Here is a 24,577-nt window from a genome sequence, read left to right as displayed (position 1 = left end):
AAGTGTTCTTCAAGTAAGCACAACCCCACGCCTAATACCGTAGCTTAAGGGTGATGCATGGTTGATTTATTTAGTACATAATCTAAGGTAGCCGGTTTAGTGAGAGTGTCACTTGGGAAACACGAGGGAGGACGTGTTATGAATAAGCATTTTTGACACATAGAGCATTGCCATGTAATTTGCATTTTATGCCTTAATTTTAAATAATTACGCAAATCGTATACACAATAACTCCCATGCCATGCCACACAACGTCCCTGTATATCCCTGGTGCATTTCAAACACTGATTTAATGCGTGCAAGTGATCTGCTGCAACTACAAAATACATTTCAAATTTCAATACACTAAGTTTATCACTTACAATTTACACTACACTTATTACCTATTACTTATTATGGCTTATTACCACTGTCTTAGTTTCTCTTATTATTACTCACTTAATTATATTTTATTTTTTACGTATTTTCCTTTTTACTTTTCTTTATTTACCTCATCTTGTATGTTTGCTGCCATGGGACTGTTGAGGAACCAAGCCTAAGAATTATGTAATAAAAGTAATTATGTTTCTGATTCTGATTTTGATTTATCACTAACATTCTATTCCCTTTAAGAGGGTATTTCGTTGAAGGAATTTGCACAGTCAAATTATATCTAATACATGAACCTGTTCAGGAAAAAAAGGGAAAAAACATAAACACGCAAGGGAACCGGTTTCTCATGCGTCCAGATGCTAACAACTTATCCTATGATTTGCTGACCGCCGGTCTTTTAAAAGACATTGTAACTTTAGAAATGACACAACAGGAGCAGCCCCTGGGCGAGGCCAACTCTCTGTACGACAGTTGGGCGACAGTGAGTATAAAACAAAGACTGCGTAAAACACTTTTGTCACCCTTCAGAGTATACACCCATCCTTAATATATAGAAACATAAATGAACGAGGTGGCAGTGGTTCGTTTAACGCAGATTTCCTTCTTAAAACGTGTCACATTGTATTCCAGTCAACCCCCCCATGAGAGAGTTGGTACGACCCACAGCCTCTTTTGATCGCTGCAGCGCTGGAACTGGAGCACAACATGTTGAGGACTGGGGGAGGCGCGCTGCTTTCCACACTAACTTTTTAATCTCGCTTGTGGGTTCATAGTGCAACTGGAGAGCTTACACCCAGTCATGGTGTGAGGCTGTTAGCCCATAACTGGCTTATTTTTGGTTTTTTTTGGGGGGGGTGAACGTTGCATTGCTCACCAGATCACAGCGAATAGTGATCAGTGGAAGAAGGAAGGACGCACCGCGACCAGGGAGCTAGAGAACCCGGGTCCGAGATGCTGCAGCTCGCCGCGGTGTTGTGGGGCTCCCTAACTTTGTTCATCTGCTGTCCAGGTAAGAACCTCTGCTCGTTTGGATTCTCTTGATGGGAAAGCGCACGGACACTACCAAAGAGCGCGTAAAGGGAAGGCATTGTGCACCAGAGTGTATGTCCATCGGCTTTGTATTGTTAGTTATGTTCAGCAGTCGACCGCTTTGATTCGTGGTGAGTTGTCACAGATGTCTTTTGAAGGGACTTCAAAAAGCCAGCCGACGGGTTCAAGAACGGGCTTGGATGGTGCGTTCACCAGGTTCAGCTTCTGTAGACACGGAGCGTGTGTGCGTGTGCGTGTGCGTGTGTTTGTGTTGTCCTCTCTGACATTATGCACTATCGGCAGGTCTTGGAGATGCATAATACTGCCAGTGAGCGAAACAGATTGAAAATAGTGTTGCTTATTTTGCACTTCATGCCAACTTTTTTTTTTATGATGGATGATTTATGATCAGGTTTTGAACTTGAAGGTTTGAGTTTGATTGAAGTGTTGGGTTGAAAACTGTGCGTCCACAATCAGGTTTGTGTCATGCATCCTTGTGTACTTGCACGCAAGAGGACAGAAGCCGTGATTGCAGGTGGAGATGGACCGGGTCCAGTGGTTGGAGATGATTCAGCCCGAAGCAATAGTGCCTGTGTTACGCTTCAGTAAACTAAATGTGGCTATGTTTTCTCTAGCACCTTGTATTTACAACATGTTAGAACAGCCGCTGGAATGCATGCAGACCTTTATCAAGACACACACACACACAGACACACACACTCACACACACACACACACACACACACACACACACACACACACACACACACACACACACACACACACAGAGACACAGACTCAGACACACACACACATACACTAAAGTTCGCGGCACAGTCCTTAGACATGTCATGAAACGACTTATATGACACAATAGTAAAATTGGACCTGTAATTGGCTGGGTTTGGTCGTGGTGCTCCTGCCCTGATATGTGTCATGTGACAGATTCTTAAATGTCACCATGCGACTCTTAAATGTCACCAAGATGGATTCAATATTATATTGGAAAAACAAAGGGACCTTTAGATGATTCTAGACCTGTGGTTAGTTTAGGTTCCGTCGCAAAATCGACCTCCTTTATCTCTATCTGACACACACACACACACATACACACACACACACACACACACACAAACACACACACACACACACACACACACACACATTGATTATCGTAGGCATGATTTGTCATAAAGCAATTAAGTCCCTCTTGCCATTACTTGTCTGTCTTGCCTTGGACTCTGTTTTCTGTGCCATGCGAGCTTTTCCCTGGCTTTCTTTTGTACGCGTTCTTTCTGTATATATTCCACAAGATTGAATACTGTCGTTTTTATGAAAACCGTCTTGTATTGCTGTCCACTGTCCATGGCCGTGCAATGTCTGCTCAGCTGATAATACCTGGAATGTGTGTGTGTGTGTGTGTGTGTGTGTGTGTGTGTGTGTGTGTGTGTGTGTGTGTGTGTGTGTGTGTGTGTGTGCGCGCGCGCACGGTCGAGGTGCCTCCTCAGCTGAGTCTAGTGGTCTTGGAGTAATGGGCTGAGTTGGACTAATGGCTTGTTGGCGAGGGTATTATGCCCTTTAATGATGTGCTGTGGGAAAGAAGGCCGGCCCTTATTGTGCCACTAATAAAATCAACTGGCCCTGCGCATTCCCCCCCGGACCAAGCTCATTTACAAATCAACTATTGATTGCGGCCGGAGTCCTGGAAGGGAGCGGGGAGCGGCGGGTGTTTGTTCTGGATCCGTGGCCGAGGTCAGCCGCGCCGGTCGGCACAAAGGAGACGCAGGAGATCCATAAAACGGACCGCCACGATTTCAAATAAAAAGATGTCTCTCCCATAGCGGTTAGCCCCGTACCAGTTAAGAGATATTGGCAAAACACACAAAGACTCTGGGGACGTTGCATGGGGGGATGAATCTCTTTTTTTTTCCCCGCATGTCCTTGAGGTTGAAGCCTTAGGGCTCCGTTCCAGGCAGACTAATGGCAGCCAGGGTGGGGGGGGCTTAGCGCTGTAATACTAACTGTGTAGACGGGCTGGAGTCTGAACGGACTGTAGTTACAGTGCTGGGGGGTGAGGTAGGCCAGCACGCTGATGATGTTGATGATGAGAGGGAGAAGTAATAGCAGGGTTGTAAAACGAGGACGGGGTTACTGCTAAAGAACATGTGAATGGACCACACGGGCCGAGTTGGATTGTTAATAAAATAACGAAAGGTATAAAGTCGAATCTCGATCCAATCGGATGTGTTGACGTCCGTTAAACATGGCGTCCTCTGTGTTCGCGGTTTTCCGCCGCACCGACATCCATCAGTGAGTCCCGCATCAAAAGCTGGACCAGGATGGAAGTGGAGCCCGTTGTGGCCCAGCGACTCTGCCTCTGTTGGCATTCGCCGGACAATCCAAACACAAACGGCCGCAGCGGCTGTAGCCCCTCGGTGGATCCAGCTCATTGTTGTTCCGGCTAGCTGTGTCCGGCGGCGGCCATTGTTGCAGGCCCCTGCCCCTTTGTTAACCATCTCCTGTGCTGTACTCGGCTTCACCCCAGAAAAAACGACCAATGAGGGCACAGGGCCGTCCGAATGTGCGGATACTCCGAGGAAGTTGTTTACAGAAGTTAACTCAGCCCTTCTGCCCATGCAGCTCTGCCATCCACTGAATGGATTGATGGCAATGCAGACAATCTAGGGACTGTGTGTGTGTGTGTGTGTGTGTGTGTGTGTGTGTGTGTGTGTGTGTGTGTGTCCCTGGTCTAGCGGGTTAGGTTGGTGTGACTTGGCCTTTTAGCATAGCACCAGGGGAGAGATGGCCAGGCCACCTGATACCCCCAGTGGGCCCTGTGTGTGTGTGTGTGTGTGTGTGTGTGTGTGTGTGTGTGTCTCTGCAGAGGGGATGGAATTGCACCTCCAAGGTAGCAGAGAGAGGTAGCCTACCATTACTTGACTCCTAAGACACACACACACACGCACGCACGCACGCACGCGCGCGCACACACACACACACACACACACACACACACACACACACACACACACACACACACACACACACACACACACACACACACACACACACACACACACACTTAGCCCTCAGGGATGGTGTTCCCCCCCGATAAGGTCTTGGGGGGGGGGGGGTTGCATCTGATTGCAGCACCCGCCTCTCTCTCTCTTAAATCTCCCCCTTCCCTTGAATCACCTGGTCCTCTGCGGTGAGGGGCTTTTCTCAACAGTCGTGTGTGGGTGAAGGGAGTGGTGGGGGGGTGCTTGTATGTGGTTACCTAGTATAAATCCCCGGAGCCCATTTTGAGGCCATGTTCACTTGCTGACTATATTGTCACCCATGTTGTCTTTCGGACGGACACAAACAAACATGGAAGCCAACAGACCTCCGCAGCCCCCTCAATGCGGGCACACAGCCGGTTGTGTGTTTGGAGAGGATTAGTTGAAATCTGTGGCTCTCGTTGTCTCAATGGGGGACTGCTGTGGAGGACCAATATATAAGTGTTACTGTGTGTGTGTGTTACTGTGTGTGTGCTACTGTGTGTGTGTTACTGTGTGTGTGTGTGTGTGGTCTTGCTCGATGACAACTCAAGGGCACATACTTATAGATCAGAGACATATATAGATCCGTGGTAACCCAAGTCTTTGGTTGTTATGTGAATGAAAGTCATCTTTAATTTCTGTGAATTCTCGGTGATGTCAGCTGTGTCTCGTCTTCCGTCACAGCACCATATCACTGTGAGGAGAATTGCCTACTGTTCAGATGTAGCGGCCGTAAAGAAATATTACAACTGAAATATTACAATTGTTGCCCAAGGTATGTGGTTCCTTGTTGTGTGAAATGTGACGCATGTGTGATGTATTTATGTTCCCTATGGGTCAAGTTTTCTTTTCGTAAGAATCATCTTGGGAAGGAAGTGTTTGCCCTTTTGTAGGGACTTTTTATTAATGGGTAATGGGCATACCCATACTATAGCAACACAGTTGCTCGTGGGTTATTTTGGGATAGAGGGATGGTGGAGGAAGTTGGAACCGGCGTCCTAGATTAGATAAAGGGGTCCAGGGGCCATAGACAGATATTCATGGTTGGGAGACAAGGGAGACAAGTCTTGGCTCTCTGAGTCTGTATACAATCGACTGACATCAGAGTGGATAAGAGGTCAGGGTATGAAATACTCCCCTTGCCTCTGGCTTTGTGAGTCACTGTTCTGTGCGATGAGGGCTAAGGGGTTTGCATAGTACATGAGGGTGTGCATAGTACGTGCCCATGTGAGCGCACGCAGGCTGCCCGACACATGGTAGGCCAGCCTACCAAACCTCAGCGTATCTCCCCTTGCCCCGAGGCTTTGGACAGTAAAGAATAGGAGGCAAGCGATTGGTGACTCTGGGTCCAAACGGGCGCACAAACACAGGTTCTTTGGTTATTTTTGTACTTTTGTACTGAACAACTAGCTGAACATTAAACTGATGGCCATGGGACGAGATGTAAAGTGGTTATAATTGTGCACGTATGCATGCATATGCTGCTCTTGTCCCACAGAATGGGCTGTAGCAGATGGATATTCGAGAAGGTTGCATTGATTGATTCCGTGTGTACGTTTGTAGTTCTTCAATTTAAAGTATTTGAATTTCTTATTTTTTGTCAATCCATAAGTTTGTTTGAATCCTTATCAGAGCAATCTCTAAAAGATTGCTGCAGCCCCCATCTACATGCCTTTGTTTACCACAAGCACCTGTGGTTCTGGCCCTCAAATCGCCTGCAAAAGGTGGTGGGCTACATACTGTTTGAACACACACACCCACACACACCCACACACACACACACACACACACACATTCCCGCCATATACATACCATAACATCAACAGACGCGCGGATAAAAGTCCCTTCATTCAAGCTCAACACACCTGCTCACACATCTGATTCATTACTGGAATAGCCAAGGATTCGGTGACACATTATCAACCCATGGTGGATTTATGGTCACTTTTCCTTCAATCCCCTGCTCGTGTGCCCAGGCTCTGCTGCTGCCAGAACACACCTGCTCGGTATCTGGTGTCGTTTTTAGAGCCAACCTGGGGAAACCAAACGGGGCACACTATGTCGCCTGTGCTGCTGAACATTCCGTTGTTTGGTGTTGTCTGAGCACGCACTCGCCACGCTGTTGGTTTTCCGTACCGCTTGAAAAAGGAGGAAGGCGCGCTAAAGAGAGAGAGAAGCTCAGCTAGTGAACTAAACTGAAGCTTTTAAAAACGGCACACACTCGCCCCACACATTCACAGCATTTAGGCCCGAAGACGTGAGATTTCCTGCTGGCTTAAATGACCTCAGAGTTAATTTGCCCTTCTCGAATAACATCTCACTGTTGTCCTGTGAGCATGGAGGAGAGGTGATGTCACCAGGAGGGAGAGCACTGAAACCTTACTCCAGATTTAACACAATGGCCGTCTCAGGTGTAGATAATGAGGTAGTCTACATAGGACCTGTGTTGTTCCTACTAAACAGAACCTTTTTTCCTTTTTTTTTTTAAATACGTTGCATTTCCGTCAAAGATCTGTCCAACTTGTTTGCCGTCTTTGTGTTTTTTTTATGCTAATAATCGACATTATCTTACAGAAAACTACATTCAGGCCTGAGGAAGACGAGGGTGGTGATTGCTGGTGGGGTTCTTGATTAAACAAACTGGATTCTCCCATTCAGGCTGGGAGCTGAATTAAGGGAAAACGGGAGCAGGGGAAGGTCTGGCCTCCAGAGAAAGAGGGGGAGTGCTACTGAAAGTGCTGCACTCCCTAATGAACTCGAGTGGGCCATAGAAGTGGGGCCTTTTCACAGAGAGGACAAAGTGTCAAAACAAGCCCAGCCCTTCTTGCTGCTCGCCGGGGCTAAACACTGCCTTTTAACTCTGGGAGTGTGGGCGTCTGAAGTGCAGGCCGGCCGCTGCAAACAGAGGAGGGAGGCGGAATGTTCTTGCTAAAACAACGGCCTCTTAAATGAAGCCTCGCTTTTTTTTTGGGCTTTTCCTTTTTTTTTTTCTCCATTTAGCTCTCCTGTTTCCACCGGCCCCCACGCACCCCTCCCCCCGTAGCTTGTATCCCCCCCGACTTCTAATTAGAACTACTCTTGCACAGGGAGTTGAAAAGCCCATATATTTCACGAGTAGGGGCCCTCAAAAGGAGAACCCCCTCTTTGGACTGGCAACTCTGCAGCACTGTCGCCCCTGATGAAAGGGCCTTGAATGCGTCACCGCAAAAGCCCTCAATCCACCACTAAAGACTTGTGTACTCTCATGTCCTCTCCGTTCAGGCTATTCACCTCCTGTTTCTGAGGTTCCACAACGCCACCCCGCCCCCATGCCTTCCCCTCAGCTAAAACTCTTTCCTCTGTTTTTTTGACCCAAGCTCAGGCTTGCGTGGCTGCTTGGAAGAGTCTGGGAGTGGGATATTGTGCCCAGCCCTGGTCTTGTGCTGGGAATAAACGCTGCTATGGCTCATTTAGCCATGGGTGAAAAGGCAGGAACAAATATGTCTGCGGCTCAAAGTCCATCCCGGCAATTACAGCGACAGATTAAAGAGCTGGCCTGGCAACTATGTTTTTATTCTCCTAAAACCGGCTGGTTATATCATAACCCCAGCTGATAAGGCCCGTGGCTGAACTATTTATGATGCAGCGAGACTACAATGTCGAAATACCATAAACCCAATGGCTATTTCATATAAGTAGGGCAAGGACAAAATAATTTTAAATCCCAAAACGAACGGCACTACAAAAGTTGTCTTACTTTTGACCTGTTCAAGTGTCTTTTTTATGCTGGGTTAAACATTGTTTTCATTCTTTTATTGCCTCGCACATTGAGGCGTATTGCAAAAAAATATGACATTGGGTCATAAATAACACAATGGTCCATCTGTGAAGGGAATCATTCTCCGGATCCATCTGGGGGCAAGAGTTTGAATCTGCTTTGTATGTTGATGGATGGTGACCCAGCAATGGTACAAACTCATGTCTGATCAAAGACAGTTTGTCTGTCGGACGGGTCAAAGCTATTCAGAGAGAGTATCGTATCCTACTGAGAGTCTTCTGAAATGGGTCGCCATGATATTTCTACTTGTGGCTCTGGTGATGCATGGGGTTGCTATCGTAATTAGCTGCCTATTTTAGTTGTTATCTTGTGTCCGCCATTAGCGGATGTCTCCCTAGATATCAGGCAAGGTTGACTGTCATACGTTGTCCTCGTTTTAAATTTGGTCCAACTGCTGTCACGGTCCAATATGGTTCCTCTTAAAGAGTTGTTTCCGCTCCTGGGAGATTAATGCGTGTTGCTGGCTTTTAACTGGGAGGCCTCTGCTTTATGTGTGCATCTGCTTACCGTCATTGTCACCCCCAGTGGAAACACCACATGGTCATGGAGATAATTGTTTTCTTGTCAGACTGGGGGAGAGTAGCCCTACTGAACCATTTGCCGGTAGGTAATGGTCACCAAAACGTCTCTGTTTTAAGGTAGGCATGGTAAAAGGCCATTTGGAACTCAAACCTTTTTTATGGCTTGTAAAAAGTTATGGACCAAATCTATCCCACAGACCCATTTGGTTTTTCATCCGTTTAGTTTTGGCTCACTCCTGTTTCCAATTTGTGACTTGGCCGAAAAGTGCTGTCCCGTTCAGCTCTGTTTTTGCGTCTTTGTCGTGCCTAACGTTAATCCAGGCCCTCTGGTACCCAGGCATAGAAGATCTTAGCTGTTCCAGGCACCCAAGGTGCTCCCAGATCCTAGCCAGGTGTTTGCCCTCCAGGGAGAGGAAATCCTACACACAGGCTTATCAGAACCATGCGGCGCTAGGACTCGATCCTTAGTGCTGGAGCGGCACATTGTGTAACGCTGCAAAGACGTTTTATTAAGGATGAATTTATCGAAGGCTTGAGCTGCCGATATTCTTCCGCAGTCGCTCATTCTGCTTGCCAATTGCCCTTGGGTAATGGTTTGAATTTGACGAAGAAAAAACATCAGTAAAACCTAATGGAAGTTTACACTATGAGAATACAGCGACGGATCCGAACAGATCTGATACAAAGCTTTGCTGTACATGTCAGCCAACTCTGTTTGCATGCCAGTGATGCAGCAAAAAGAAAACTGCACCAAATTATTTTTAAACCGCAGCAATCGTTCTACCTCCATGATCATCCATATTAATGCACTGACAAATCACCGTCCGGGCACCGCACTTTTGATACATAGAATTTGTTCATTCCAGTGTTGTATAGGCCCTGTGAGTGAACAGTATGTCGAGTAAGCACAGGCTTTTGGACATTACGTCAGGGAGCAGTCTCCCGTCGTTGACTCCCGGACTGCCTGCAGGCCACTTTAGACAGTAGATTGATCACCATAACCTTGGCAGATGGCAGAGAGGCAGGGACGCTACTTTAGCCGGCCGTTCATAAAAGACCTACACTTCCCAAATGGCTTATTTAATGGTGGTGGCTGTGCACACAAACACCTTCTACTAAAGAACCATGAATCGCGGGGGGGCCTTAATGGCACATTTCAAGGTGTATTCTGTTGTTGATGTTGTTGTTATGTTGCCATCCGTCCCGCTCGTCCACACGGCGTTACTCTGCAGTGGCCCCGTTAGAGGAAGCCCTTGGGGTCAGGGTTAGACTCTTATTTGGACCCGGTGTGTGAGCTGTTGGTCATGGCGTAAGCTGTGCTAGCCAGCGCCATGTGGTCAGGCGTTTGTCTGATCTCTCCTAAATTACGCTAGCAGTAGCGCCAGTTGTTGTCTGAATGCCAGCGGGACTCTTTAAAAGGGAGACGGATCAGGAGTGGAGTGGAGGAAAGGGCAGGGAGAGAACAATCATGACGCCAATAAATCTGGCACGGTGTATGTTCCTGCCCGCAACCCATCCCTGCTCCAACCGCACATCTCATGCCAAAGCCCCCACAGGTGCAATAGCTTAAAGGTGTGTGTGGCTACCCGTCCCTGGGCGGTTGTCGACACCCTGTGTGTGTCGGCTGGTGTGTTTGGATTGTGTGCATGCATGTGTTTGACAGGTGTCAGGGCTCAGGCCAGTTGCTGTGCAGTCAGGGCAGCTCGCTGAATAAAGGGCCTCAGCTGGTGCCTGGCGCCCATAGTAGTCTACTCGGATATGTCTCCCTGGCAGCGCGCAACACACACAGACACAGACAGACACAGGAACAGAGACGCACGCACACACAGACACACACAGGAACAGACACACACACACACGGAGAGACGGACACACACACACACACACACACACACACACACACACACACACACACACACACACACACACACACACACACACACACACACACACACACACACACACACACACACACGCGCACAAACACGGAGACACACACACACATATGGAGACACATGGAGACAGAAACACGGATAAGACCACATTGGGAATAATGGGCACACACTCCTCTCACTGAACAGCTTTTCCTTCTTTTTCCACGCTCCCCTGTCACAGCTGAAGCCGTCCTTGCTGGCTTCACACCCCCACGTCTCCCCATCCCCCCTGTGGCTTTAGGTAGAGACAGTCATCAGGTTGAGTGGTGCCAGGCCGTGGTATAATTGGATTTAGTGTTTGGCACGCTGCCCCTTCCCAGCCAATTCCCCTTCTCCTTTATGCCCGAATGGCATTGATTTATTAGCAGCGGGGCCCCGGGACATACTGTATGCTGCGATGGGCGTCTGTTCGATCCAACGGCCACCCAGCCCCGCGGCGGACGTGTGAGTGCTGACTCCCCTGGTGGTGCCTTCGCACCTACGGTCCGTTAGGCTTGGGCCCGATAGTTCGGTAGACTCTGCCCGATAGTTCGGAGGCTTTGTCGGAGAGTTCGGTAGACTTGGTCCGATAGTTTGTCATGCTTGGTCTGATAGTTTGGTAAACTCAGTACTCTGCTCTTTACTCATTTTAATTTAAAAATATTTCAGTAATAACTGGCTGAGTATGTTTTAGAATTTCTAGTTTGCGGCAAAAGTGTACCTTCAAACCATGATGCAATGTTTTTTGGTTTGCTTCCTAAGTTTAGGACTCTAGGGTCGGATCGCATTTACACTTAAAGTGAACCGAAGCAGAGTTCACTTGGAGGCTAACCGAAAGCCTCGTTTTCCAGCAGACCATAGTTTGTTGGTTGGATCCACACCAGATTGTGAATGAGCGTTCCCACCACCCCGAATGGATCGTACTATCAGGAGAAACGCTCCAGGGTTGGATTTAAAGCGGACCAAACAGCTCTGGTGTGAAAGCACCCTTAAGCTCACCCCAGATCGATTGTGGGCCAATCTTAATCTCTAGCTGGAAAGGAAGATTCTCCACTGAAGGATGAAGTCTCAGGAAGGATAGGGTTGGAGGACTATGCCGTGGCGGTTTTGGGCTGGATTTCCTCTCCCCTGCCTTCCTCAGTGTTCTCACTGAAAGACAGAGAGTGGCTAGCCTAAAAAACTACACCCGTGCCTTTTGGTGATTTTTTTTTTTTTCAGCCCACTAAGACTGCTGTCAGCTATTTAGGTGCCCGACCGTACACCAGCCTTGGAATGCAAACAGACAAACAAAGCCCACACACACTGAGTACAATGTGTCTCAGAGAGACATTTGGTTAGGCGGGGTCATTCCGGAAAGTTCTCCAAATTAGCTTTCCCCAGTGGTAAGAACGCTCGTTGAGCGTCTCGCTCTGAGCGTTGACCTTCAAGTTGACCTTGGATGAAGTCGTCCCTCTTCTTTTCGCCCGTAGCGGTTCGCCCTTTTGGTAGTGTACTGCTGCTGAGAACATACACACATCCAGCTCGTTCAAAGAATCTCTTTGTGTGGAGTATCGTTCTTCAGTCGTGTAATCAAATTGTTTTGCCTTGGCAATTATTCGGGCGTTCAACATGATTATATTTATGATGTATCGAGTGCCACGAACATCAGAGAATCGGGGGCCCTCCCCGGCCCCAGCCCTGCCGGCCCCTGGGGCCCACATGATGCCTCCCGAAGCTCTCAGACGTTGTCTCAACAATGTCTAACTCTCATCGCCGCCGAGCGACGTCCAACCAGCGAACCCGTGCTCCGGATCAGTCGGACCTCTCTGGGCGCGTCCGTCCCTCTTCAACAGAGCAGTCATTATTCACTCTGCTGTCGCGCGCACACGCGCACACGCGCACGTAGAACACTTAATTCCACTGTGAGACACTATGGTGAGGACATGGGCGAGGGAGAGGGAGAGGTATTGAGAGAGGGGAGGCGTAGGAAGGAGAACTGACATTGGAAGGGAGGAATACTTAATATATCCATGGCATGCATACATGATGATGCCTCATGCGCTCAGAGAGAGCCGGTTGTTATTGTGGTTGCGTTGTTGATTTTATCTAAAATATATGTATTATATAAAATTAGTTTATTAAGTGGTTGAAGCAGTATCATATGAAGCAAAGTAAACGTTTCATTCGTAAACAAATCTCATTATCAATCCTTATCCTTTCGAAAATAAATTGCTGCCGAACGGCAAGCGGTCCATGCCTGGCGGCGTTCCATGGGTCAAGCTTGCTCTGAACGGTCGTTCTCCCAAGGAGAACGCTCGCTGCCGTTACAGCCATCAGCAGACTGTTTTTAAAGATCCTTAACTCCTTGCTCTCGGGGGCAGTCAATGAAGCCTGGTAAAATGGGAATAAAACCGGAGTGAGAGAATGGATTCGCTTATAAGGGCTCTTAATTGTAAGATTATGCAAACACTACACTGCTACAGAACCCAAACCTGCCCACTTCTACCAGGGTCGTCGCTCACCAGTTATAATCGCACCTACTGTAGATGAGTATTCTCGGCGGAGGAAAAAGATTAAGCACAAGCACTCCCCTGGCCTTTTTCTATTCTGCCTCTTCCCCACGACACGCACGCGCACACACACTGCTCTCCTTTGGGTGACGTTATCTTGCCGCCAGAATTTTGGATTAAATCAACATTATTTTTTTTCTTTTTCTGGCCCCAACCCTTTGCGTTGGTTCATCCACTGGTCTGCGTATCCTTTTAATCCTCCTTCTTGATCGACTGGATTTGATCTGGACAATGTGCACGAGCTGGAACCTGCTCCAGTTCTGCTTTTGACTTGGTTCCAGAGATTTGTCTGGACGGTCATTGGTGGGGGGGGGAAGCAATCTGTGACCTCGGCATGGGTACCAACACACAGTCTGCTTCTCTTTCTCCTACGTTCCACACAAAAGGTTTTTCATGAAACACAGGAGCGGCACACTGAATCTGACACATTTTGGGGAAAAGCCCAGGCGCCTTCTCTTTCGGCGGCTTAGTTTGGCTTGTGCGTTTAGTTGCTGCTTTGTCTGAAAATGTAAAGTGTTTTTTCTTTACTCTTGTTCTCAGATGTAAGTGCTCTTGTTCTGTGCTGTAGCACCCACTCTGATCTTCTACAGGCGTCGGGCAGTAGAGGTTGACCTCTCCCCAGATCTGGCCTGGACACAGTTGTGGACATTGTGCGGGCAGTTAATGATTCTGCCCTCCATTTTTTTGACCTTTTGTCTCCCTGAGTTCCGCTCGGCTTTCTTTATAGAGTCAGGCAATGGCCGCCCCCAAATGCACGTTGCTTCCAGGTCAGCGGGCGGTGGGGTGAAGGGGTCACACCGGGGGTCTGGACGACCATAAATCACGTGACAACTTTATTTGATTTTTTTGGGGCGGATTCCGAAAAAAACAAAACAAAACAACATTGCTGTCATTCAAACACTTAAATGCTTAACGCAGATGTGTTTGGCACGTGAACACAGACCAGACATATGTATCCGGACCGTGTGAAATGTATATCACTATGAAGCATTCATGACTATGAGAAATCCATACGAGTATGAAGTATGACTAGTCATAACTCATTTTTATTGTTTATTCTCTATATTCCCTAGTGTCCCGGGACTATTGTCTGGTTTATTTTCCTATATGGATTTCTTCCCCTATCCGCATGCCTCTATTATTCGTCTCTCCTGTCCATGTCCACCCTCTCCCTTCTGCTCGCCTCAGCGCTTAGCAACGGCGACAGCCGTGACCAATCGGATCTGCGATCTTTGGCCGGGAGCGCCTGATTTGACTTTCCCCGGCACACCTCCTCTCACACAACAGTGTGTGTGCGCTTAAATGCGTTTGTGTATGTACACATCCAACACATAGGAGCCAGGTCTGGCCCACTTTACAATGTATCCCCGCCTCCTTCCCTTCCTCCCACCCCCTCCCAACCGAGGTGACAGGAGGGAAGCGTCCAGCTGGATGGAACTGATGTGTTGTTGTTCTCCTGAGGCCTTTGATCCCTGAGACACACACACACACACACACACACACACACACACACACACACACACACACACACACACACACACACACACACACACACACCTCTATTGCTAGCCCAAGTTCCAGGCAGTCTTGCCAGCAGTGGGGAATTGAGTGGGGCACCGACTTGATTTAAAGCTTCTGTGTGTGTATGTCGAGGGGGGGGGGGTTTGATAGTACATTCTTGGCGTTTGACGTGCGGCGTGGCAGCTGGGGTGAGAAGGCAGCAGGGTGGGGCCCTCTTTCTTTTTTTACACCCCACAAACACGACATAAAGATTCCAACTTGCATACAAATACATCCTCCCTGCCTGGACTCACGGGGCCCCCACCCCGCTCCCCTCGGTCCCAGCGGCAGCACGGCCCCATTGTCTACCGGCCCCTCGTCTCTGGGGAGTTGTGGTGGAGCCGGGCTGGGGTGGTGGGGGAGAAGGAGGTGGTGCCCCCCCCCACCACTTGATCCTGGCCCCATTTTCTTTTTTTTAAGGGCTTTAAGGCTTGCCTGTCAGTCTCTCTCTCTCTCTCTCTCTCTCTCTCTCTCTCTCTCTCTCTCTCTCTCTCTCTCTCTCTCTCTCTCTCTCTCTCTCTCTCTCTCTCTCTCTCTCTCTCTCTCTCTCTCTCTCTCTCTCAGAGTCAATTCAGCCCGGCCCCCTCAAAGAGAGGTCCGCACTGGCCTTCTGTTTGAACAGGCCCCCACCAAAAGGACCCCTTGTGCTGCCTTTTGTGCGCCCATAAATAAGATCAGAGTTAGAGTCCCAGTGTTCTTGCGCCTGTAAGACGGACCCCTCAGGACCCCGGGGGGACTAATGCCGCTTGGCAGGACCTATCGATCACCGCCCCCACCACCTCCCTTTTCCAAGAGCCTGAGCCAATGCAGCAGTGACTAGCCCCCCCCCCCCCCCCTCCCCTGACCGCAGAATAAAACCGACTCTTTTTAATAGATGCGTCCACACATGGAGTTAATCCCGAGCATTAGACTAGCAGTCAAACACAGGAGTTTCTATAGCGACCCGACCCCTATTTAAGCTTTACACTCTCCCCCTGACACCTCTCGCAGCTGGGACCCGCTGGGCCTCATCGGAGTCATCTGGAGCCGGCCTCGCTGTCGCCGCCGCCGCTCCCTCCGACCGCCAGGAAGCGGCCTTTCCACGGCTAAATCAGGCCTAGATTTATTGCCCTGCCCGCCGCTCCAGGGATCCTCTGCTTTAACCATTGTCTGTCCGGTAACCCAAGAGGACCGATAAAGAGAAGGGGGAGACAGTGGAAGACGGCCTGTGTGTTGTTTTTTTTTTGTTTTACTGCAGCTGGCTCGGAGGAGCCAGGCCGAGAGGCCTCGCCGAGTCTAGATGGGGAAAATGGAATGGCTGCCTCGCCTGTGAAGAGACACTGCACCCCCTACTGTCATGGGTTGGGGATTGGAGGAAGTTGGCCCTCCCGAGTGCGTGAAGGTCAAGCGTTGCATTGGGACGCCGCCAATTTCTCCCCAAACCTTACTTTGCATCTATGGGCCCCTCTATCAGCATCTGCCTGAACTCCTCCGCTAGAGGGAGGGGCCTGAGAGGAAGGTTACTGCGGGCGGGGAGTGAGGGAGGGTGGGAGGGAGGGAGGTGGGAGGCTGAGCCACGGTTGAAGCACTCGGAGCTGGGGTATCAGACTTCTACAAAGGCGTTCGCAGGCTTGTCTTTCTGCATGCAACGATGCACTTTTGTATCCGTCTGCCGAACGTCAGAGAGGGAGAGAGAGCGAGCGCGAGGGAGAGAACCTCGCATGTCCCCGTCCCGGAGTCCGACCGGGCTCCAGGGGTTCTAATCCCCTCTGTCATGACGATTACACGCGCGTCTGCGGGGTCTGGAGCCCCACGCCCACCTGTTCCCATTCCTCCACCCAGGGGGAGGGCGTCGGAGCCAGGCCGACAGGCCCGACAGCGGTGCGGGCCAAGGCTGTAAGTCCAGACATTAAAAGCTCTCGCCAACTGTTGTCCGCGACCCGTCACGTCCCGAGTTATCACCCCCGCGAGGGAAGCGTTTGATTTATTGGGGATCGTTGCTACATTTTAGTTTTTTTTCTTTTGGGTGTCTGCAGACGAGCCAGGGTGAGACGCGGCCGGCGCCTGCTAGATCTTCATCTCCCTCCGGCGGAGACAATGCCTTGGAAGACTGTCTGCAGACTGGGAAGGGAAGGCCTCTTTCATTGGGCTGCCTCGTTTTGTCCTGGGAGTCAGTCACAGTCTATCTGTGACTGTTTGGGTTAGAAAGAGCGAGAGAAGGATGGAGGGAGGAAGGGAGGGAGGGAGGGAGGAGAGAAAGAGAGGGATGGACGCCACTGTCTGGTCTTTAGAGCGTGCTTTTATAAAGCACTTGAATGAAGTCATCTAAGGATGCACCGCGCGCCTTGGGAGAATTCCGTTCAGCTTTTACATTCTCCGCCTCAACGTTCGGCGTTCTTCAATCTCCAATCAATCTCCTCTCCTCAAAACATTTCTCTTTATCTCAGTCCCAGGCCTGGATGTTTTCCTCCTCCATCATCCTCTTTTCTATCTGCAGAGTTATTTTCCCCAGCCTCCCTTTCCTTCCTCCCATGCAATCGGGGTTGGAAGCGGTTGTTAGAATGGGGATTAGTCAAAATCAAGAGACCAAAAGTGTTAAGGCGGCCAGGAAGTCCCCTCCTCGCTCTCCTCTTTGTAAGCATGTAGAGCTGTGTCCCGGGCTGCCCCCCCCCCCCCATCAGGGGCTTATGTCCATGGTCTAGAGACCCCGCTGGGTATTGTTGCATTATGGGTAACCAAAAAACCAGTGAGCTCAGCCCTGACAGTGGGAGTGGCCGTATCCACTCCTTGTATTCTCTGTGCTTGCTTAGGGTTCTACTGGCCATTTTCCTTAAACTAGAGTTGTTTGTTTTCTGTCCACTGTGTTCGTTTAGGTGGAAAGCTTTAATAATCTCTCAATTCCAAGAGCCGTATTTGCATGGGAAACTGACTTGTGCAATGCCCAACCTCAAGAAGAATAAAACAATGGTGATTACAATAAGAATAGATCCAAAAGTGAAGTAAAGTTGCCTAAATACTTAGAGATATGAGCATATGTCTGCCTCGCTCTGACCCTCTCTACGCCTCTCCGTCTGTCTCCCTGTCCATCTGTCTGTGTCTCCCACGCGCACCTTCCTCGAGCTTAACCGCGCTGCTAGCTAAGCTCAAGTTCATTGTAGTTGTTGTGGGGTTCTGGGAAAAGTGTAAGCAGGGCCCCATGTTGGAGGAGGAGGAGCGTTAATTAGGGGGATTTAAAAGTAGAGGTTCCCCTACATTCGCCCGGACATTTCCCCCCCCCCCCCCTCCCATGGCTCCTGATGCCCATAATCCCAACAGGAGTAAACAAATTGGGCTTTTCAGACCGCAAGCTGGGCCTGATTGTGGGTTTGTTTGTCGGGGCGGGGGGTTTGGGGTCGGTGTTTAATGGAGTTTCATGTGTTTGCGGGGTTGTTATGCGATTGTGTGAAGTAAAAGAAACGGGTATCAGAGTGATGAATGTTCCCCGTGGGTTCCCTTGAGGCGCCGCGGTGATGGCCGCCTTGTTGCCCCGGGCAACCAGAATTGGGGCACTTTTCAAACTTTTTGTGTCTTGTCGTCACTCTAGTTGGCAACGGGTCCCATTTTTCAGATCAGAGAGTCTCCATCGCAGGGAGATTCATTACTTGGGGCTGAAAGTATGAATATCGGCGTGTGGTTCACTATTATCTGTTGATGTTATTTGTGGGGTGAAGGGTGGGAGTGAGCAGGGGAGGGAGTGGGGGGGCAGTGGTGAATGGTTTCAGCTCAGTCCTCCTGAGCTTCAAGCACCTCTCATTTCGCTGGTCGTCGGCGCAGCACTTGTTTCAAAACAAGCCACTCCGCCAACCCCCACCCCTGCCCCCGAGATCCCTTCCACTCTAAGGAGAGACAGTGATTTACTAAGAGGTCCTTTAATCATTAGAAGCCCCTGTCTCCGCCTGTCTCTGTGTGGACGGGGTTTGGGGGACGGCCGGCTGGGATTAAGTGGTCTGATGTAACGCTCGGTTTCTTTGAGCCTCGTCTCTGCCGAGTGCTATAGGTGAGACGTTTAACGGGGCTATCAGTGCAGACACACGGAAACAACGTAACAAGACATGGAGGTATAGCTTTAACAACTGTGTGTGTGTGTGTGTGTGTGTCTGTGTCTGTGTGTGTGTGTGTGTGTGTGTGTGTGTGTTAGCATTAACAAAAACGGTTGATATCCAAAATGAAACGAATTACCTTGGGCATCAACCCTTAAATTGTTGTACCCTTAAAATCTGTTCCCTTTCAAACCCACAACCCAAAATAGCCCTGAAAGAGATTTTAGTGAGGCTAAGGGGAAAAACATCTCCGGGCATCAACATCCTGCTTTGTTTTGTGTTAAGAGGTTTTTCTCCATTTCTGCTGCGCATCAGTTGGTGCTCTGCCTATCTGCAACCAATTCCATGTTAGTAAAGTATTTCATACACTACGTGAACCTTTCTTTGGTGCTGCTGGGATGGGGGTGTAATGGGGATAGGGTTGGGGGGGCAATAAAGGGGAATGAGGGGTGAGACGGGCGAAATATGCTGCAGTTTTAATCAAATGTCTGAATATTCTGTTAGAGGTGTTCGCTGCTCTGTTCCAGATAGATGTATCTTCACTTGCTATACTCTAGTCTGCCTGTCTCTTGCGTCCAAAGCATGTTTTTCTTCTTTTGGCTTCTTTTATTTCTTTGTCCATCTCCTTCTCTCTCTTCCTGCTGTCTGAAAGCTGTCTGTCTGAACGTGGAATGCTTTTGTAGATGCCGTAGAACAAGGTAACCGTGGCGCAGATACGTCAGTGGATTTCTGGAGGAGATGAGAGCACGGAGGGGAGACAGGAAATGCAGCGACAGCGAAATAGTGAATTATTCGCTCACTTTGATTTTCACACACCAATATATCAAATAGTCAGTCCACTCCTCCTCCGCCCCCCACCGCCTCAAAAGGTTGTAAGGCCGGTCAATTTTTTTTTTTTTCCGCACCACAAAAGCCAATGATTTAAACTCATTATTCACTTATATTATGGGTCATTAATGAGGGCTCTTCCCTGGTGGTTTTAAAGTGTGGTGTGTCGCACGGTGATAGAAACAGCCATGTGTTGTTATCTCTCGGCCGCTTGTCTGTCCACACCTCGACGACCGAGACGGTCTGGGGGCCTAACACGTCTCAACAGGCACCTGCGAGCTGGCATTCTGTCCCAGCGGCTCAGTGTGTGTGTGTGTGTGTGTGTGTGTGTGTGTGTGTGTGTGTGTGTGTGTGTGTGTGTGTGTGTGTGTGTGTGTGTGTGTGTGTGTGTGTGTGTGTGTGTGTGTGTGTGTGTGTGTGTGTGGGGGGGGAGGATGTACTTTGCTAGCCAGACTTACGAATAACCCAGACGGATGGACGGACCAGATTCCAAGTCTGGTGTGGCTGAAATCACACAAGTCTGCAACATCAGGTCCACAGCTGAATCGTTGTCATTCAGCTTCAGAGACGCATGAATGATGGAAGGAGAGAGAGAGAGAGAGAGAGAGAGAGAGAGAGAGAGAGAGAGAGGAGAAGATGGCATCTTATGTGCAAACAAGGTTAGCCGGAGATTTCGGGATGGAAAACCGGGTGTAGAGGAGTGACAAGTGTAAGTTATTGAGGTGTGCGTCTGTGCCCTTGTCTCTAATAATAAAATATGAGGCTGTCATTCAGTTTGTCTTGAGCGCAGTGTGGTCACGTAGGCCTGGGCGTTTCTTATGGCCACACATCAATCATCCACCCAAACAAATGCAGGTAGACGAATGATTCACCGAAGGGGAAGGAAGAATCCGTCAAACCCACAGACGCAATTAAACATCTCCTTCGTTATTTAACATTTGTCGGCATAGGAAATGTATCCACCTTTTATGTTTCGTCCCGAATGGAAACCACAGGTTATTGTCAGCGGCGGAGTCTCTGATGCGTTTTCTATTTCTATTTATTTTTTTCTGTGTTAGTTCCTTTGCTTTCAGCATGGCGCTCCTTAATTACTGTGTGATGAGCTCATCTGCGATGCTGATGGTGACAGGGGCAGGACTGATGTCTTCATATCTCATTTCCACTCATTGACTGTCTTTTGGGATCTATTTTCCTTCTATTCCAAGACGTCATCATGCGGGCTGGATCTGGGGTTTGACGTGGTGTAAGCAAATGAGGAGGATGAGATTCTCTCATCCTCCTCTCGATTTTCCCCTCAAACACCACACACCGACTCCTCTCTTCCCTTAATTAGTTTGAGTTTTTATAGTTATTCTTGGATCGTGGGGATTCATCAAGTTTACGAGGCAGGGTCTGGATATTTGCAATATTGCCAAATTAAAATCGGTTGACTGCTGTGCTGTGATCTTTTAACAGACGTAATGACACTGCAACAAAATTATTTCTCTCTAGGATTTGGGAGGGGCGAGGGGGGCAGTAAAAGGCAGGACTCCTTGAGATACTAACTATGGTAAATAGACTCCACTTTTCTAACCAGTGGCCACTCAATGTGCTTTACAATATTGCCTTACAATCACACATTCATGCACACATTCACACACTGACGACGGTGTCAACAATGCAAGGCGACGGCCAGGGAATCAAACTAGCAACCTTCCGGTTACCAGCCGACCCGCTGTGCCTCCTGAGCCACATGTTGCCTATGGACAACAGGCAGCATGGTACATGTCTTCGGCGTGCTTCTCTAAGCTAAATCAGATCGTCTGACTGAGGGCACGGTCATGGTTCACACTGCAGATCGTAAATAGACGTCCTTCTGGAATGTGGTGGGCCGACGCGAACCTGTGTGTGTGTGTGTGTGTGTGTGTGTGTGTGCCCCACTAGCTTTCATTTTTCGAACTTGGATTGATTTAGTGTCCGCCTTGAATTCTGAGAATTCGGTTGGCATAAGTGTGTCAAAAAAAGCCAAGCTCCGCACAGGTCTGAATCAGTCGGTTCCTTGCCTGGGTGTTGGGGGGAGGGGGGGCATAGCTAATACATCCCCTATATGTTGTTGCTTGTTTTTCCTAAACTCCTAATGATTCAGACGTGACAGACGGACAGTAAATGTAGCAAAGAACTGCAAGAGTATTGTGGAAGAACAAACAATTTGACAATTTTCAACCAGAGGAAAACAATTTTCCTCTGGTTGACCAGTGGCAGTCTGGCGGTGAGGAGTCAACACGCGGGTAAATGAATGACTTCTCCCCACATTGTCACACTAAGCAGGTGTCCGTCATTTCCTCCACCAACAGCCGCTACCTCCGGCTCATTCTGCCCTCTCCCTCCGCCTCGCCCGGCCCGCTCCAGCTCGACGCTCCGTGTGAAATTCCTCACTGCCTCGCTGGTCATCTCCGCGTGACTCATCCGTGGCTGTGAGGGGCAGCGCTTGCCTCCCGGCCAGCTGCTGCAGCTCTAGGTAGGGCAGCTGACTGGAAGGCCCTGAGGCCGGATGAATGCGACGGCCGTGCCACTCTGAGGGGGGAAAAAAGTGAATCTTCTAGTGAATCCCTTCATTGAAGAATCAGTGACAATGTCTCTATAGGGTCTCTGTTGGGCTGGCAAGAGGTGTGCTGTGGCGCCCCTCTCTGTGTGTGTGTGTGTGTGTGTGTGTGTGTGTGTGTGTGTGTGTGTGTGTGTGTGTAAGGGGGGGGGGCGCACACACACACACACACACACACACACACACACACACACACACACACACACACACACACACACACACACACACACACACACACTACTCTAACACTTTCACCCCCATCCTTCCTGTTTTGTAAGCATTTGACAGGTGAAATAGTGTGGGAACTGCTGGGAGCGTCGCTCTTAAAATGCTTTTTTTGTCGCGCTTGTCGGAGATGTGGAGGTGCCTGGTGAATGCTCAATAGCTCGGCTGGAGCCGGCCATGAATGGTCCCAGAGGACGGAAGAGGTTGCTTCCTGCGAGAGCCTTGCAGAGCGCTGTTGTTGATGAAGATGTTATTGATGACGACGAAGAGCAGTCAAACGGAACCTGTTTCTGTCTCCGCCTCCGTCACCTCACATACTCCAGGAGGCGGCGTTATCAAGATTTATTTTCCGCACGCAAGTTGATTGGTGATTATCCCTCAAGGTTTTTGTTTCAGGGACTCTTTGGCCATGCCCGGTCTGGAAAGGGGCACCCCCGATTAACTGATTAGACACACGTTCCACCAGAGCCCTCTGAGGCCTCCCCACATCCACCAAGCCAAACCCAAGGAGGGGAACCGGATGTGGACGGTCACGAGACAAAGCCGTGTCCGTCTCTGACATGCTATCTTCCTCGCTGCGGCCGAAGGAAATGTCATAGTTCAGGAAGACTACATGGAGTAACCTGTGTGGGCAATGTGGGCTTACGGTTCTATCTATAGTGGGTGCACCGTTAAACCCAGCGGGGGGTCGTTGTGTTCCTACTCCCGACCCCCTAGTCGGCTTCCAAGCCTCTTAAGCAACAAGGAACCAGCAGGATCCTTTACTGGAGATCTGGGCTGATGAAGGCAGGGTGGTGGTGGAGGTTGTGGAGCTGGTGGTGGTGGTGGTGGTGGTGGAGGGGAAGGACTCCTTGGTTTCAGTAAAGCCAGCCATGGAGGCGGGCGGGGGAGCATGGGGAGTCGCCCCACAGTTTCGACGATTCGTGCAATAGGCGGGGTCACAGAGGGTCCTGAGAACTCGGTAGAAAATGTGAGCACATCCTCGCCCTCCTGGCTCGTTCAGGGGAGCCGTTGTCCACAAACGCCAAGGACAACAAGCCGGCCGCAGACTAATGGACGGATGCACTGAAACGAAACCTAAAGGCTTGAGCGAGGTCGGAGAATGGCTTGATATTTGCTATAATGGTCTGCATATTTCCATTTCCAAGGTGAATTATAGAATTGCGGAAGGATATCGAGAATGCGGGGGGAGAGGGAGAAGGATTGTTTGGATCCAGCGCCCGAGCATGGCCCATTGTTCATCCTTTTCCTTTGCAGCTAAAGGAGACAGAGTTTCACACGCCACTCTCTGGACGTCCTGCTGGGCGGCCCCGGATGGGGGCTATTGCAGTCCGTAAAGGAGGAGCGACCGTAGGGATAAATTACTCTGAATGGAGGCCTCCCCGTTTTCTGTTTGCCCCTCGGTTTTCTCAAAGGAGCCCGCGAGGGGAAAGAATTTACCCCCAACCACAGGTTGTCCGCTGTGCTGCTTCGGCACATGGGTCTGCCTTCCCAGTCATCCCCTGAACACCCCCACCCCCACCCGATTCACAACATACCTCCCCCCGCGGTCTGCCTGAATGTGGTTTGTTGGGTATTATGTGGTGTGTAGGAAGCTTGTGAGATTGAATTTGAACATACAGATGTATACGCCCTAGAAATCAGTCACTAGTTGTGAGACTGCAAGAATATTCAAGGGTTGCATATGGTAAATGGTAAATGGACTGCATATTTACAGAGCTTTTCTAACCAGTGGCCCCTCAAAGCGCTTTACAATATTGCCTAACATTCACCCATTCACGCACACATTCACACACCGACGGCGGAGTCAGCCGCTCAAGGCGACAGCCAGCTCGTCAGGAGCAGTCAGGGTGAGGCGTCTTGCTCAAGGACACCTTGACACTCGGCTAGGAGGAGCCGGGAATTGAACCAGCAACCTCGGGTGCGTTCTCTGTGATTGTCTCTGCTCTCAGATGCTGTTCTGTGCGGTTCGGTTCAGTTTGGTGGTTCACTCCACAGTAGACAAATGTGGAAATCAATGTGGAGCAGTCAATGTTCTCCAATTGGCAGAAAGTGCATTTGTTTGCCCCCCAGTCCCCCCTGG

General features: G+C 49.6%; 1 protein-coding gene across 2 annotated transcripts in view; it reads left to right on the top strand.

Annotated features, from left to right (window-relative positions):
- The first annotated feature begins 1,223 nt into the window (after nucleotides 1-1,223).
- Nucleotides 1,224-24,577, top strand: part of lrp4 (low density lipoprotein receptor-related protein 4) — an 81,061-nt gene continuing 57,707 nt past the window's right edge. For both annotated transcript variants that reach the window (XM_079737375.1, XM_079737374.1), the window contains exon 1: nucleotides 1,224-1,381. In XM_079737375.1, the coding sequence (XP_079593501.1) occupies nucleotides 1,324-1,381 (58 nt within the window). In that variant the 5' untranslated portion in view covers nucleotides 1,224-1,323. The remainder of the gene's footprint in view (nucleotides 1,382-24,577) is intronic.

The sequence above is a fragment of the Pollachius pollachius genome (genome assembly GCF_949987615.1).
Source record: "Pollachius pollachius genome assembly, chromosome: 5".
Classification (NCBI taxonomy): Eukaryota; Metazoa; Chordata; class Actinopteri; order Gadiformes; family Gadidae; genus Pollachius; species Pollachius pollachius.
The sequence above is the reverse complement of the archived record's forward strand: the minus strand, read 5'-3'. Positions and strand labels throughout refer to the sequence as shown.